This window comes from Parasteatoda tepidariorum, chromosome 2, assembly GCF_043381705.1.
Source record: "Parasteatoda tepidariorum isolate YZ-2023 chromosome 2, CAS_Ptep_4.0, whole genome shotgun sequence".
Taxonomy (NCBI): domain Eukaryota; kingdom Metazoa; phylum Arthropoda; class Arachnida; order Araneae; family Theridiidae; genus Parasteatoda; species Parasteatoda tepidariorum.
The window spans coordinates 87,540,188-87,558,354 of NC_092205.1; the positions used below are offsets into that span (position 1 = coordinate 87,540,188).

Genomic DNA, 18,167 nt, shown 5'->3' on the forward strand with positions numbered 1-18,167 from the left:
TTTTTCAATTAAATGCTAATTTGGATATTTGTAATAACCAGGGGTTATTGTGAGTCCAACTCAAAAATCCGAAAAATTTCTTGAGTAAAATCATTAAAGACGTATAATGTCTTTATAAACTTAAATCATTGATATTTTCAAAACATTGAAGTATAAATAAATTATATACAGCATAATTTAAATGAACAATTGTGTATAAGTTTATTTTTATCTCTAATCACATTTATTATTCTACCAGAAAAAATATTTACAAATGAAAGATGCCAAGCATAAATTCTAGTTCTTCTTCTTGGGCACTACAGCCTATGACAGGTCAAGGCGGTCCCAATAAGTTTTTGCCATCTTGATCTATTCTGTGCCATGGCCTAGTTCTAATATTTTTAAATAAAATAATCAAGAATTTTTATACATAAATGTGATCGATGATTTCTTAAAACTTCTGGACCTAAGATTTCCGGAAACTACCGGAGCACAATCACCTCTGAATAACAGATAATTCTCTATAGTACTAACTAAACTATGGGTTGATATTCTGCCATCTTTTTCATAATAAATAAATTGAAAATTTTATAAAAGATTTGAAAAAAAATTCTTTAAAGTTATGAAGCAAATAAATAGGAAATTATTCACTGGTTAAAAATAAAAAAGGAGAATTTTTACTTTTCCTATTATTTTTAAAACTATCCGTAGTCCCTTAATTAGAAAACTTAAATAGAGATTGCAAGAAATCCGTAGCAGTTGGCATCCTCATATTATCATAATCTTTAGAGACTTTAGTTGACAAGTAGACCTTCTAAATATGGTTCACTAACATTGTTTTTGACTTTTGATTGAACAAATTTTCAAAAATACATAACTTTGTTCTTTTCAAAACTACGTAAGTACATGCAATTTAATAATTAATTCATTAATTAATATATATTCAATAGATTTATTAAAAAATTGCAATCAAATAAAAATTTCATTAAAAAATAGTCAACAAAACATATTGCCGCCTAACTCATAAAAATTAATCAATTCAAGTGAGTAAGTAAATACTTTTTTGCTCAATCATTTGGTATGATGTGTGTAAAAAGCAGTTTCACAAATACAGTAGGGAANCGCGTTTTTTAAATTTTTAGAAATCTCACTTAACTTTTTGAGATCTCACTCTGTTTTTGAGATCTCACTCTGTTTCTGTAATGAAAACCCTGTCATATTGTAAATTGTTCTTTTTAATGCTTATTTACACTATAATACATGATAGCTGCAATCACAGATTATTGTATTACAATTATGTTAATAAAAAATTTATTCACCATTTATAATAAAGTATAGAATTACAAAATCATAAAAGTAAGAGTATATTTTTAATAATTAGAAAAATACCTTTTGATGTTCCCTGTAATGCCTTGTTACAGTACCATGAGCAGCTTCAGATTCAATTGTTTTACCATCTGGGCACACTAGAACACTGGTCATCAAACCTAATGAGCCATAACCTATAAAAACAAAATTCATTTAACTTAAAACATCATTTAACTAATTCAGCATTTTATACAACTATTAAAATATTTAAACAATTTAATCTATTAACCAAAGAATATTTCATTAAGGATTTTCTATTGCCGATAATTAAACAAAGTTGCGTACTGTTTGTACTAAACTTTTTTTCTGAAGCTTTTATCCTTGCATTCTTTATCAATTTATTTTTCATAGCAAATCAGATATATTCCACAGTGTCTACTTTGTCTGTATCTAAGCGTCTACTTTGTAATGGTATGCAGAGACAGTTTAACAGCTCCAGTTATGGAAGAAATGAAACTTATATCTATTAATATTATTTTTCTAATGTAACTTAAATTTAATTAAAAGAAAATATTTAAAGAACAAACAAGTTTTAAAGGTATTAAAATATGAGAGATAAAGGTTACCTAAAATAGTTAATTATTAGGCATTTATAATTAATTAGCTAAAAATAATTTTTTTATCATAAAATAATTTTTGCTAAGCTTTTACACAAAAAAGTGTTAAAGATACGTATTAAGATATTGATAAATATCTTAATACGTATCTTTAAATACGTAAATGATTTTCCCCTCAGTACTTTTTTCATAAGTTTTCCCATGGAAATTAATGCACTTCACACATTTGATATATTTACACCTATTACAAGAAATACATAAAATAATATTTACCTTGAGCAACAACATCAGATTGTACATCTCCATCGTAATTTTTGCATGCCCATACAAATCCTCCAGAGGATTTTAGAGCTTGAGCAACCATATCATCAATAAGACGATGTTCATACCAGATGCCAAGGGATTCAAATTTACTTTTGTAATCCCTAATAAAATGAAACAAACATTATTAAATAAAGCTTAAATGCAAAGCCTCAGTTTACAAATACATTTTGTACAGTATACATGCCTGTCATAAATTTCTTGGAAAATATCTTTGAACCTTCCATCATAGCTCTTGAGAATTGTATTTTTGGTACTGAGATAGAGTGGCCATTTTTTCATTACAGCATATTCGAAGCAGCTTTTGGCAAAACCCTTGATGGACTACAAAAAGGAAAATAATGATTAGTAAAGCTGTGAAGTTTGAAAAAAAAATTTTTTTAAAGCTAATATTGTAAATTATACTAATATTGTAACTAATATCGTAATGCTAATATTAAAAGCTAATATTGAAAAACTAATTTTTAATAACTATTTATTAAATGTTAAGTTTGATGGTAGTTTAATCAAATGTGGCAACACTGATTTTGAAAGCTTTTTTCTTTTTCAATTAAATGCTAATTTGGATATTTATAATAACGGATAATTTTCTACAATACTAAACCATGGGTTGATATTCTGCCATCTTTCTCATAATGAATAAATTGAAAATTTTATAAAAGATTTGAAAAAAAAAAAAAAACTTCTTTAAAGTCATGAAACAAAAAGGAAATTATTCACTGGTTAAAAACAAAAAAGGAGAATTTTTACTTTTCCTATCATTTTTAAAACTCTCTATAATTCCTTAATTAGAAAACGTAAATAGAGATTGCAAGAAATCTGTAGCAGTTGGAATCCTCATATTATCGGAATCTTTATGGACTTTAGTTGACAAGTAGAGCCTCTAAATATGGTTCTCTAACATTGTATTTGACTTTTGATTGGACAAATTTTCAAAATTACATAACTTTCTTCTTTTACATGCAATTTAATAATTGATTCATTAATTAATATTTATTCAATAGATTTATTAAAAAATTGCAATTAAATAAAAATTTTATAAAAAAATCAGTCAATGCTTTTTTGCTCAATCATTTGGTATGAGGTGTGTGAAAAGTTTTGCTAACAGTATGATAATATTTACGATTGTAAAGAACATTTTTGATACTACTAAAATAAAAACCAGATAAAAAAGTATTCTACTGCTAGATAAGATTGAAACTTCAAAGAATAGCTTCCTCCACATCCAAAAATTTGTAAACTTATTCACACAGGTTTCATTTTATATATATGATTAGTAAATTTTAGTTGCATTAAATTTTATGTAAAAATTATGAAAATTTCTTAAAACAATCTTAGAAATGTAGAATAAACTGAATGTTATTATAAAATATAGTACAATAAACTGAATGTTATTATAAAATATACTAACTTCCTAGGTCAAGTTCATAACCTAGCAAGAAATTTTCATTTTTATATGCAAAATTAAATATTCTTTACTTCTTTTTGTGAAAAAACCATACAGTGTTTTCATTACAGCGCGAGAACCTTGCTTATTTTTTCTTTTCTCGCATTAAAAAATTATTAATGCGAGAAGATCGCGCACTCTATTAATCAATTTCAAAATTAGCAAATTTTGGAAAAAAATTCATCTTCTGCCATTTTGAATAAAATCCGGTTAACTTTTCTTCCTTGATCTTTCATTATTTTCAACATGGATCCCTGTTATCTAGCTTCCCTATTTACCAGTAATGTTCAGAACCAGTGCGAACAGCAGAACACAATGCCCCCCTCCCCCCGAATGACGGAACACCTTTTAGAACACATTTTTCTGCGACCACGTGTTCACGGAACGTAAGATTTCTTCATGTAAGACATTAAAATTTTTTTCAATGCTACTAATTTACTTAGTGATTCCGAATTGTTCAGCATCTGTTGTAAGGTCATTTAGCACTCAAAACCGAATTAAGACAAAATATCTTACACAAATGACTGATAAACATTTGAGCAACATAATGCGAAAAGCTGATGAAAAAGTAGATATAGAACGTTTTCCATGTGATGATGCAGCAAAAATATTCAATGCTTTAAAAATTAGAAGATGTTAAAAATGTATTATAATCAAATAAATATTTTTTTTCCAAGTCTATTCGCGTTTTTTAAATTTTTAGAAATCTCACTTAACTTTTTGAGATCTCACTCTGTTTTTGAGATCTCACTCTGTTTCTGTAATGAAAACACTGTCATATTGTAAATTGTTCTTTTTAATGCTTAAATGAATATTTAATCTATGAAATTTTTATCAATTAAAATAGATCGTCATATTGATGAATTCATTTAAATTTCAAGAAATTCTAAAATATCTTTTAAATACTTTATTATTTTTATAATTAAACTACCTTAATTTGATGGAGGAATTGCCCTGTTTAATAAAATGAGAAAACTCTAGTTGCTATCAGAGAATAATGCAATTCAAAATGTGACTGTTTGCAAAGAGGGCCATAAAGTATTATAACCTGTAGTAAAACTTTTATATAATATTACACTTCTGTTTTGTTGTTTAAAAATAAATATCATTAAAACTTTTAAAGTTACAAATCTTAAAATTGATAGCTGTAAAAAAATGAAACAGTATGGTATATGCTTAGTATATTTTGTTTCTATAGATGAAATGAACAAGGCAAAAAATTTATAGTTTATCAACCACATAAGAAAAATAAAATATCATTTTCTTCTTTATTTTTTAATTTCTTTCAAAAATGATTCCAAATATACATTAGTTTTCTTTGAAATAACTGTTTAAGTAAAATTAGTTATTTAAAGTATACAAATATGGTATATTTATTTATTTTTTTATTTCAAATAACTTCAAAAATATTTATCAAAAGCTTAAAAAAAATATGGCACATTACTTATGTTTCATAAAGTACAATTTGCGAGTGATTTTTATCAAAAAGTAACATAAGAATCGTTAAAAAAAATATGCACAACAAGTTTTTTTTTTTACAAAAATGTGCAACTTAATTTCCATTACATTTCTTTTAACTGAAGTATGTTTATACTTTTTTACTTATACATTGATACTTCAGGGTTTATTGAAAACCTGTTGTGTAAAATATGCACAACAGGTTTTTTTCTACAAAAATGTGCAACTTAATTTCCATTACATTTCTGTTAACTGAAGTAGGTTTATACTTATTCATTTATACTTATGCATTTATACTTATACATTTACACTTCAGGGTTAATTGTGAGCCCAACTCAAAAATCCTGAAAATTCTTTGAGTAAAATCGTTATCGATGCATTTCAAAAAATTAATGTCTTTGTAAATTGAAATCATTGCTATTTTCAAAACATAAAATTCAAAATAAATTATAAGCAGCATAATTTAAAAGAATAATTATGTATAAATTTACTTTCATCACTAATTACACTTATTATTATTTAACACATAACTACAATAATAATAAATAAATAATAATTATAAAAAACGATTAATTATTTGAATAAAGTATGCTTAATCTACAAATAAATAGTAAATATGATATTTATGAGGAGCAGTCATTCCTTTGCACACACTAGTAATAATATAAATAAACAAATAAATAAAAAAAAATCGACAAACAAATTCTAATGAAAACGAAAAAGTTAGTGCTAAGCGATATTCTATAGACTAAAAAAAAATAATTAAAGACGGATCTGTCTATACAACTGGCAGCTTGCCAACAAAGAATGAAAAAGTCTTTTGTTGAAAATATCAAAAATAAATAAAAAAAATCTATGTATAAAAAAACGGAATAAAATGTAAACAAAAAATATTGTTAGCCAATATAAATTCTTAACATAACTTGTAATGAAACATAACGTGAAATTTCTGGATCTTGGAACTCCGGATCGCATTAAAGAAAAATTCGGAAATCCAGATTTTTCCCGGAGCACAATCATCTCTGATACTTATACATTTATACTTATACATTTTCCAGATCATTATGTACTTACGTCATCTGTGTTATACATTCCCATTACAACACCTCCTGTTTGCTGGAAATTGAACACTTCTATTTTTCTTGCCTCACTACCGTCATGGGGTGTGTATAGAAGTTCAACTCGGCCAGGTTTTTCAACAACAAAGTCTGTGCATTTGTACTATAAAATAAAGACCAGATTACTTTCATATAATTTATAAGTTGGAGTAACAACAAATACAATCCTGAAAAACAAAACTATATATTGAGCAGGATTCGGTGTTTCATTATAAATGTTTTGTTTTTTTTTAATTTACTGAATTTAACTAAGTATTTATTAATTTATTTTTCTTTACATTTTCATTCATGACTTTGATTATAATAATTTAATTTGCTTATAAATATCTGATTTTTCAACTTTAAATGCTGATGAATATTTTTAAAATATTTATGCCAAAGAATAAATTTGCACCTTGCAAATCAATAAAAGTAAGTTAAGTAAATAATGCAATAAATGGAAAAAAAAAATTTAAAATATATTAAAAAAATAAAACAAAGTTCAATATATATATGTGCTATAAATACAAGTTTTCCGCCCATTTATTTTCCTCCTTATAAAAGGATAAAATAAAATTAAAAAAAATAAATGTATAAGTTAATATTAATTTTTCCTATATATTCTGATGGGTAATTATTTTTCCTATTTAGCATCTACACTCAAATGAAGATGGAATATAAAAACTTCTTAAAAGTTTTTAACCTCAACATAATCAATATTTTACGACAGCAAATCATTTCAGCAGGAAGTCAAAAATAGTAACATTTTAGGGAATCTTAAAGTATGTAAGAAGAATGAAAAATAAGAATTTTTCAAGGATCGTAAGAGATCTAACTCAGTGTATGAGAAATATTATCTGGTATAAGATTAAAGTTACTAAAAACTAGCATTATACAGAAGATAAATAATTATTTGTAAATCATGTATTTAATTATTTTATGTCTTTATTTATTTATAATGAAGATTGTTAAGCATTTTATTCATTTATGTAGATTATTTGATGTTAATACCCAATTTTTTTTTTCTACAAAATTTAATCATATCTTTAATAGATTACCAAACATATTATATGTTACCTCCACTATCTTATGAAGTTCGAGATTCAGAGAACAATAACATATAATAAAGCAATAAAAATAAAATAATAATAAAATTCTTATAAGGAACTTTTATGAATACCCTAAGCGAAGGAGGAGCACAAAGTAGTGGGGGTGAGGTTTTAACTGAAAAAAATCTTTTTTCGAATCATTCTTTTTCTAAGAGCTAATTACATCAAGAAAAAAAATAGTTCATTACTTCATTTTTAAAACATTAATTTGAATATGTTAACTTTCATAACTTTCTTATTTTTTTTTTTTAATATTATTAACCTAGCCGACCCAATTTTTAGGTTTACGACTTCTAATGTTCAACTCTGTAGCCTCGTAATTTTGAACCCAATCCAGAAGACAAGGGAACTACTAGATCACGTATTGGGAGAAATTTTGCCTTTATAGAGGACTTTTTGATGGAACTAACACTCCACAGTTAGCCAGATGGCAAAGGGACTCTAACCCATGATCCGTCTGCCACTGAGAATATTTCACGTCAGCACTGTTGTTGATGCAAGCCAGATGCGGATTCGTATTGACCAGCGATCGCTGGATTTGAACCCAGTTCACCACATTGGAAGGTGAACGCTCTATCCCCTGAGCCATTGCGGCTCTGGCCATGTGTATCTTGTGTTAAATATTGAGTGTTAGTAAGTTTTTTAAATAATGTTTCTGTCAAGTTTTTTTAAATAATGTTCTTCCAATTTATTACAAAAATACAATTGTTACTTATGCTGATGGTCAAAAAATGGATTTTATCAATACAAGTTTTCTATTTAAATTTCTAACAGCCAATTTAAACAGATAAACAGAAAAAAAAAACAGTTTCCAATTACATCTAAATTTTCAACTCATAATCCAAACTGATTAGGATATAAAAAATATAAAAGTAACAAATAAATAATAATGGAAATATCTCAAGTCTTAAAATTATTACAGAAATACTAAATACAGACATTTTTTTGAAAGCTTTCTTTTTAGAAATATTTGAATAACACAAAATAGATTAAATAAATATATTTATTTAACAAAATATAATAAGCAACTAAGTAAAATACGAAAGAAAGTATGCTTGCTGGTCTAACATTAATAACAATTTATCAATTTCGAGTTTATGTGAATTAAATGTAATGTACAACTATGGTATAAACAATAAGTGACTTTAATGCATGAAAAAAAAATCCATACCTGGTCGCCATGGGCATGTCTTCCGATCACAATTGCTTTGGTCCATCCAGGTACTAAACGTGGAATAGATTTACAAATAATTGGTTCTCTGAACACAGTACCTCCCAGGATATTCCTAACAGTACCATTTGGACTAGGCCACATTTTCTTCAATTTAAATTCTATTAAAAAAAGACAAAAATATTTCTGAATTCTGCAAAGTAAAATTTAAATATTGACTTTCATGGAAACTTGAACATGATTTATAACAAGATAAGATTTCAAGAAGAAAAAATCCACATTTTGAATTGAAAAACTTAATAAAAGAAAAACATAATTAAACATTTTTAGCAACTTTAAAAAAAATTATATAATAAGCAAACACAGAATGCATTTTGAAAACATGTTTTCTTGCATTTACTAAAAAAAAGATATTTTTTCATTAAAAAAACTTACGTTTAGACTCCAAAATAAATTAAGGCTTTAACAGCATTTCGCACAATTGTGTCCTTTCCGTAAAAAAATGCCCTTTAGTAAGTTTTTCTGTTAGTGCCCAATCAAATCAACTAATTCAAGCTAACAAATTTTTTTTTTTTTTAAATCAGACATTTAAAAATTTGGCAATTTTCTTGTGATCTATTTATCACAATTGACTGTTAGCAACTACTAAATTTTAAATTATTTAAAAGCTCAAATTCAAAAATTATAGAACAAAAAACAACATGTAATTCAGTCAAAGAAATTATTTTAATACAGTCAAACCCCTCTATAGTGAACATGGTTTATAGTGAACTCCCGGATATAGTGAACAAAAAGTTCGTTTTCGTACCTTGCTATACACACATAATATAATTTTTTGGGGAAATAGTGAACCAAAAAAACTGAGGAAATTGAATTTAATGAACTTTTTTCTGTTGTCAACTGATTTTTTTTCTTCATTTTTTGGTAATTTTAAAATTTCTACATGAAACACATATACCGATTTTTAAAACCATCTATTGAGTGGAATGAAGGCATAAGGATTTTTTTGTTTTGTTTTTTTGTTTTTGCATCTTTTATCTCAGTTTCCCATCCCTAAATAAAGGCCATCCCTAATTCTCCTTACGCAAGAGGAAGAGTAATAAAAAATAAAAGTTAACAAATTTTTGTTACTACGTATTGTTTAATCATTTTTGTATTTCTTTTTATTGTTCATTTATTTAAATAATGTGTAAAAAAAAAGGGGGGGAGCAGTTCGGAAAAATAAGTTAAAATTGTTTGCAGTACAGAATAGTGAACTCCCGGTTATAGTGAACCGAAATTTCAGTCCCTTGAAGCATAGCAGGGTTTGACTGAAATAACTAACAGATTAGCTGAAACAAAAGAAAGTACAAACAGAGATGTTAAAAATTGAACAGAATAAATCAATTGATTAAGGTAAATTTAACTGGCACAAGTGCAGAAATTAGCTTAGTGCAAATAGGTTAGCTGATCAAATGGTGATATAAACTGGACTCAATGTAAAAAGGAACACCTTGTGCTAAGCCCTTTGAGGGAAAGAATAACTAATTTACCTTCAACTCTAGCTTCATCAGGAGTAATTGTTGCACACTTGATACCAACATTGTGCTTCTTGATGGCCATGGCAGCATCTAAAGTGACTTGATCATTTGTTTGGTCTCTGTAAGGCAGACCAAGATCATAGTATAGACATTCAATCTTCAGGTATGGAAAGATGAGTTTTTCTTTGATCTTCTCCCAGATCACTCTGGTCATTTCATCACCATCCAACTCCACAACGGGCTTGTCCACTGTGATACGGCGATCAGTGCCATCTAAGAAAAGTAAAAATCATTATTTTGTTGTTAATTGATCCAATAAAATATTAAATTAGAATGAAAATTAAAATAATAATTGCTTAATGTAAAAAATTTAAATGAAATTTCTCAAGATAAAAGCAAAATATAACAAAAAATATGAAGATTAACTGCATGTTTCTAAACTATATTTTCTTTAATTTGAATTTCTTTTTTTTTTTTTTTTAAATTAGCTTATATGTATCGAAATTTTGAATGTGCTAAGCACTATGACATTGTTTTTGACATCAAAAATAGAATCCTGAAGGTTAATAATGGTTATGGTAGAAAATAAATTACTCTTCGTTAGCTTTTATTAAATCCAGGGTTGGCATGTTTAAACCAAAGTGATTTAAACCATGGATTAAATCAAATGGGTTTTTTTTTTTAACATAAAAAAAACTAAGCCCGTTTTTTTTTTTTTTTTTTTTTTATAATATTATGTTTAATAATCGATCAATCATTTATAAAAACTCTTTCAGTCTGATTGTAACAAAATGAAAGAAAATTAACAATTTTGAGTTAATTCCGACTAGGAATCTGTATTTCAAATAAATATAAATCTACATTTTTTAAATATTTAGGCAGAAGCACCTTTTCCCAAAAATATCTATGCTAAACAGAGTTGGTTTTTCGTCCAGAATAAACCTATTTTTTCCAGAACAGTGGAAGAAACGGGTATAAAATCAGAAGAAACTAGACAAAATGGAAGAAACTGAAAACGACCAATACAATTGTTAAGCATCAAGTATTATACGAATAACTCACATTTAAACAAATTAAATTTAATAAAGAAACAGATAGTTTAAAGTTTTATATTTACTTTTTTTCAACAAAAAAAAAATATTTATTAAACAGCTTTTTGGAGAAAGCTATGTATCATATTATTTAAGAGTTAATTTTTGTTGAAAATAAACCAAAAAAAAAAACCTGTAAACCAAAACAAAAAAAGTTTTTAACAAAAACTTTTTTTTTAACCTGATTAATCTAAATACAAAATGGATTAAAAAGAACTAACATAAATTGACATCTTTTCTCATATAATCTGTATCTAAAAAGCAGTAGCACCTACATTATAGGCGCTATTGTTAGTGAACTTCTGTTCTTTAGATATTATAGTATAATATCTAAAGAACAGAAGTGCAATAATTTATAAAAAAAATTATAAAAATAAACAAATAAGAAAATTTTAAAGAAAGCGAAATTATTATTTAAGACCAAGAGACACATTGAATGAATTTAAGGGTTTGAGGTCATACTTTTTCCAAATGTGACATTTTTATATTTAACTGTTCCTTACTATTATTTCTAGGCAGTTAATCCGCTTAGAGACTGCAAAATTACGTAAACACCCTACTACCTAAATGGAAGTCATGTTTTTCTACCTGAAACTCCCTCCAACACAAATTGAAAATTTGGCTAATCAATATATTGCCCCAAACACTTCAATTAAAGAGCTTATTGTGAAACTATCTCAAGTATTTCTTTTTTCCGTTAGCAAAAAATTTATTTTAAAAACAATAAAAGAAAAATCCAGGAATTTTAAATGACGTAAAAAGCTATTTAAAAAAAACATATTTATATTGAATATAGATAAAGTAATGAATAGAATAAGAAAAACTGTAAAAATCTGCATTTCTCTTTTTTGAAGAAAATTTATTTACTCTTTAGTTTTATCGTGTCACGGACACCTTACTGCTTTCATTAAAATTTGTTTTGAATATAAAACTTAACTGAAGATCACCCTAAATATTATAAATAGACGAGTAATTTTTTTTTTTTTTTTTTTTGAGAGNAATTTTTTTTTTTTTTTTGTCATTCCTGTTTATCACCAATTAAACAAGAAAGAAGAAAGTTATGTCTAGATTTCAATGTAATCAGCTTTTAATGTTTACAACAGCAACAATTGCTAAAATAATTCACCACAATCAAGCAATATGCTGTGTCACCCTTTAAGAAAATCGCCGATGAATCAAAGAAAAAGAAAATGTCTTCATTGTGCTTTGTTAATCACAATTTATAAACCTCTTTTGAATACAATAACGCAATTTCCAATAACATATTTCACAGCTTTACGAACAACTACTTCAAAACACCGCAACTAAATTTTGTTTTTAGTTTCCCAAAAATAATTTCATTTTATATTTTGTACGGACGAATTCACGATATGTTGACTAAAAACAATTTAAAATACGATTCTTTTATCTATAATTTTCAATTCAACGAATACACCAAAAATATTAGTATCCAAATATTAATTATTTATTTATTTATTTATTTATTTTTTACCAGGGCCTCTTTTAATTAACGAAGCTAATTCATGAAGCGCCTCTTCAATGAAAAAAATATGTACTAAATTTCTCGTTTACTTTAAAAATAAAAAATTATAGCTAAAGTAACAAATAAATTAATTTTATTCTATGGTTTGTGATGATTCTGTAACATAATCTGAGTGATGATCAAAAAAAAAAACATAATGCACAAATAATATTATAAACTTCTAATAATTCAGTTGTAACATAAGATTTATTTCCGAACTTCAGAATTACATGGGCGACTAACGCCTGAGATCGCCGGACTTAAAACAAGCTTTGTATTGAGTCTAACAATGTTCCTTGACATTTTCATCAAAATATTTAGAGCGCCTTTTTTAATGTAAGTGAAAATGTTTTAAAATAAAACTTCGATAAATATGCTTTTACTTTAGATAGTTACTGTAACGCCTCAGCAACGTCTCTAGTTATTCTGAGTCTTCTTGTTATAAAAGGTAAAATTGCTTTTTTAAAAGTTGCAAATGTACATTAAAAAAAAATTTTTTGAAATATATAATTTTTTTTATAAAATATGAATTTTTTTAATAATTTACAGGCTACGCTGACCCTTAGAAATGTTTAAGCAATCGTTTTGCAAAACTCAATTCGATTGCTCATTTCTCTGCTTTATTCATAGTTTAACCACTTATATATTACTAATTAAGTAGTAAAAAATTTCAAATATTGAAGAGGATTGATAATTAATATTCGTTCGTTGAAAAAAAAATATAAAAAAAACAAAACCCAACAATTATTTACTCAAAAAATAAGAATATGGGGTTGGAAGAAATATAACTCTAATAATAGACTTTTCTAATAATAGCCCAATAACTTTTCACCAAACTTAGTTATGCGACGAAAAAAAAGTTATTAAAATTTACTAAAAATCGACATTCTAGATTCATGTCTTTACTTAATATATTAACTCAAAACTCATAATTCCGACAAAATACACTTTTCGGTCACATCAAGAAATTGGCATTTTACTAAATATTAGTTAAAATATATATCATTACAGAATCCCCTGATTAAAAGCATTCAAAAAGTAATTTTTGTATAAAAGCAGATGGTTTGATCATGTCCAAAAGAGAATAGAAAATCTTTTTGTTAATATTTCAGTTTCATCAAAAATTAAAAACTTTCAACATTTAATAGTTACAAAACTAATTTGAAATTCAAAAAAAAAAAAAAATTAGAGATCCTTAACTTTAGTCTTAAAACTATTTGACAGCAAAAAAATAAATAAATAAAACTAAGCTATTAGTTTTTCTTATTCATAGCAAAATTGGATAATCTGAGGGGGAAAATCAAAAATAAAACTTCAAAAAAATTAGTCTGGAGTTTATTTCAGGAACATTTATTTTTTAGGGTTCAGAAAATCTGAAAAATTTAGACAGCAAAAACAGGTTTTCAAAGGACGATTAATCGTTTGATTTATCAAGCAGTGCAAACTAAGAGGAGAGAAGAAAAAAAAACATGCCAAATCAGAAATGCACATAACATCAATTGGACTCTAGCTTAAGCGTTTAAAATTAAGTAACAAGAGATATAAAATGTAACGGGTCATTTTTTTATTTTCTCTCATAAAATGTGAAGTATACCGTAATTACCTTGAATTCTATTTCAGTCTACAAAATAAACAAATATTACTCCCTCTCATCCACGCAAATAAACACGCGTTAAGTGAAGCCACCATAATTTAATCCCGAAGAGAGGGATAAAAATACACCAGCTACTTTTTATACAGCAAATATCGATCTCACAGATGTTCTAGTTTTCGGAAATTACAAAAACTGCAAGTGTCAGTAGTAGTCATCAACATCAATCACTCCTTTTATCTTTTCAAAAAAGTACTTTCTGCACATTTATGTCCAATAGGAACTATTTTTCTCCACGCTACAGATCTAATTGGTGTAAAACAAGTGGCAATTTTTTCCTCATTGACGAATGTGTACAAAAAAGTATAATTTTTTTTAGAAAAATATATAAATTTAAATGAGATACATTTTAAATAAATATTATTTCTTTAATTAGTAAAGTATCGTTTAGTTTTGAACGTTAAAACAAAATGATTGACAATAGTATATCAGTCATGCATCGGGAATTAAAACGCAAATTTTAAAATACTAATGTAAAGAAAGGCCATTGTTAAAACGGTAAAGTGTTAGATGCACTTAAAAAACACCGCAAGAAAACTGCACGTTCAAGAAAAATTTTAAAAGTAGTTTTCAAGTATTGTAATATAATAGCTTGCTGTCCAACACACGCTTGTTCTACTAAAATAATAAACATTTTAATGCCCTTGCCGCTTAATGCAAATGAAAAGGAGAATTAATCATGTTTTCTAAAAGAAACATGAAAATGCGTTAAATTTAGCTTTTAAATGCCTGCACCAGGGATAGCTTGTGATTCAAACAATATCTCAATATCTCTTATTTTATTTTGAAATAATAATAATTATAAGCTTCATACACATAATAAAAATGAATCAAAGAAATTTAATATGAGACGTCGATTCCAAAAAACGGAAATTTATAAAACCGTTTTCCCAAAAAAGAAGTTCGCTCAACTATTTTAAAGCACTAATTTTTAAGGAAATAAGGTATATGACACTCTTTAAGTTAATAACTATTCAACATTAACTGATAATAAATCACACAAAATTTAAAACCGGATTTCGACATGATTCATATAGAATATGAACAGTTTCCCTTTATTTTAACATGAGAAAACGATGCCCACAAAAAGGCAAAACGAACGCAATTTTGAGGGAAAGAGATTCGATAAATAGCGCATTTTTAGATGTTTTTTTAATTTTAAACTTTTATTTTCGTATAAAATAAGAGAAACTAAAACACTTTTTGAACTAATAAAAAAATATTTTGCGGGGGCAGAAGTTGTGCAAAAATCTAAGTTTATTCTAGTATATTAGGGAAATGTAAATGAAAAAAAGATTCCAGAGAACTGTCTTTAAGTGAGCAAAGAACGGTTTTAAATTTAGCAGCATCTATTTTAAACATCGATTACACAGAAATCTGCAGATGTCGCACAAACTTATCATACAACAAGCTCTGCATTTTGACGCTAACAAGTATCCTATAAATTCTTATTGATAGTGCTATCGGCGGAACAGCCGCAACACACAACAAGCAAGCTATTTCCCACTAATTCTACTAAGTTATCAAACAATATTAGCTTCAACACAAACCTTTCTGAGCTTGGAACTGCTCAATTTTAATATTTTGAGATAATCTATATTTAAAGGAGCAACACTGTATTACTTTCAAAGTTAACATTGTTTTTTGTTTTTTTTAACGTAATAGTATGCCCATTCGGGAACATTCTCTTTAAGATATAAGTTACTAATTCTGAAGGCTAACTCTTTTTTGAATTTTCTCAAAGCAGCATTTTCACTGTCTCGATAGCTATAGGAGGGAAAATCCATCGATTTATCATGCACATAACGTTGGCAAATAATTAATTACCTAGTAAAAAAAATCTTTTAATAATGTCTGAAGTAATTTGGTACAAAAAGTAAATGGATAAATTCGCACTCATAAAAAAATTATCTTCTGATTTTCTTCTACTTGCAAATTGAACGATAATTTAATTTTAAACAAGAGCAGACGAAAATTAAAAGGTTTAATGGATTGTCACTCCCCAAAGGCTCCCCAAATGTTAAAAATTAATTTTAAACAAATTTATTGACGCATTCACAATCTAGTCATTTTGACTGCTTTTCGGCAATATAGGTGGTATATACTAATTTTCCGTCTTTCTAGTGATAAAAAAATCTTAAATTTTAAAAATTAATATTAGCTAAACTATAATATTTCTTGCAATTCTTAGATTCTGGCAGCGTACCGGTATTTTCAGAAATGAAATCAGTTAAGCTTTCAGAAAAATTTGCAATAATGTTTAAACTAAATTTACAACTTTCTTAGCAACATATGCTTTTGTTATTTCCACGAATGGCACATGTGCTGCTTTGATATTTTCGCAACTCCTACATTGTTTTTTTTTCTTTTTTATTTTATTCTTTTCTGTTGTTTCAAACCATGCTGCACATAAACTATAAATGAAGAGCTTGCGTTAAACAAAACACAAAATTGTTCGAAAAGTTATTAATCATTTTTAAATTATAAATTTTGTAAAAAAATGGTAAATAAAATTCATCTTCATAAAAATGAATAATACCAATATTCTCAATACCAAATGATAAATATATGAACTTTTTCAAAAAGAAAAAAAATATCGAGGGGGGAAAAAAGAAAAAAAAAATAGGGATAGGGCTATTAAAAAAAATGAATGAACGAAATAAAAAAAATTTCGAAACATATGTATTAGTGCCATTCTTAATAAATCCAATATATTATATCTTATTGAAAACATGTGGAATCTAAAAAATACACTGATATATTGTCTGATAGAGTAATCTTAATTTAAGTAGTATCATTTTTCAGAAGCCACCTGATTAAACGTAAAACGTGGCGGTATTGCCTTACGAGTTGGATATAAGCCAAGGCGTAAACACCAGACATGATTGTCAAGATTTTACTCTATTTAATATTATCATCAGAAGCAGGTGCTTAGCAATAAAATAAATATAGTCTTAGAAAAATGTGGATACATTTTTTAAAAAAAAAAATAAAATCTTAACGTCCACGTGATTTTTTTTACACCAATAGATCGAACGCACGTGAAAAAAAAAATTTTTCCATGTTAAATTACATAATAAATTTTATTTAAACATCAAAATCGAACTAAATAATTTTTTTCTATTTAATTTATGAAATGCCCATCTTTAAAAAATAACATGTTTTTATTGCATGGCAGCAAACATGTTTTGTTTTGTTTAACATGTTTTTTTTTGTTGTTAAAATTGCTTAGTTAAGGATATTTAAAATGTAAATAAAAATTAGGAGTTAAGGGGATAACATTGATATTTCAATATATTTTTAAAGATTAAATTGTTAAGCAGGGATCGAAAATTACTCATTTGACAAGAGCTAAAAATCAAGTTAACAAATGATGGGAAGATATTTTTTCAGTTTTTTAAAATTAAAGTAATAATGCTGTTGAACAAATAGTTGAGTCAAGGTGTTCCTTCTACTTAACATCTTTTCGATCCCCTCCCACCGATTACTGCATTTTACAGACATTTCACATTCAGCAATTCGCCTGTCTGTAGATAACAAAATAGAGGGGAAAATATTAGAGATAATTCAAAATTGATAAGATTAAAATGATAACTACTTATCACTTTTATGAGTGATGAAATCTTCACAATTTTCAAAAAAGTAGAGTTCAAAATTTTTTTTAAATTTATGATACAAATTTGCAAAGAGAAATTCAAGGCATAATTTATGATGAAATTGTACGTACAAGTTATTAATTTATTCTGATTATATCTTCAACATTGATTAATAAGATGAATAAAATAACATACCTAGACTCTACAAATACAAATACTTGGAATTTATGTTTTTTTTTTTTTTTTTTTTTTTTTTTTTTTTTTTTTTTTTTTTTTTTTT

General features: G+C 26.4%; 1 protein-coding gene across 2 annotated transcripts in view; it reads right to left on the reverse strand.

The window, feature by feature from the left end:
• LOC107452752 (isocitrate dehydrogenase [NADP], mitochondrial) overlaps window positions 1-18,167 on the reverse strand; it is a 30,750-nt gene that overhangs the window by 5,881 nt on the left and 6,702 nt on the right. Inside the window, exons 2-7 of one of the 2 annotated variants that reach the window (XM_043044985.2) lie at window positions 10,040-10,300; window positions 8,508-8,668; window positions 6,205-6,351; window positions 2,413-2,549; window positions 2,178-2,329; window positions 1,369-1,481 (exon numbers count right to left, since the gene is read on the reverse strand). In XM_043044985.2, the coding sequence (XP_042900919.1) occupies window positions 1,369-1,481; window positions 2,178-2,329; window positions 2,413-2,549; window positions 6,205-6,351; window positions 8,508-8,668; window positions 10,040-10,300 (971 nt within the window). The remainder of the gene's footprint in view (window positions 1-1,368; window positions 1,482-2,177; window positions 2,330-2,412; window positions 2,550-6,204; window positions 6,352-8,507; window positions 8,669-10,039; window positions 10,301-18,167) is intronic. The other variant, XM_043044987.2, reaches the window with a different exon arrangement.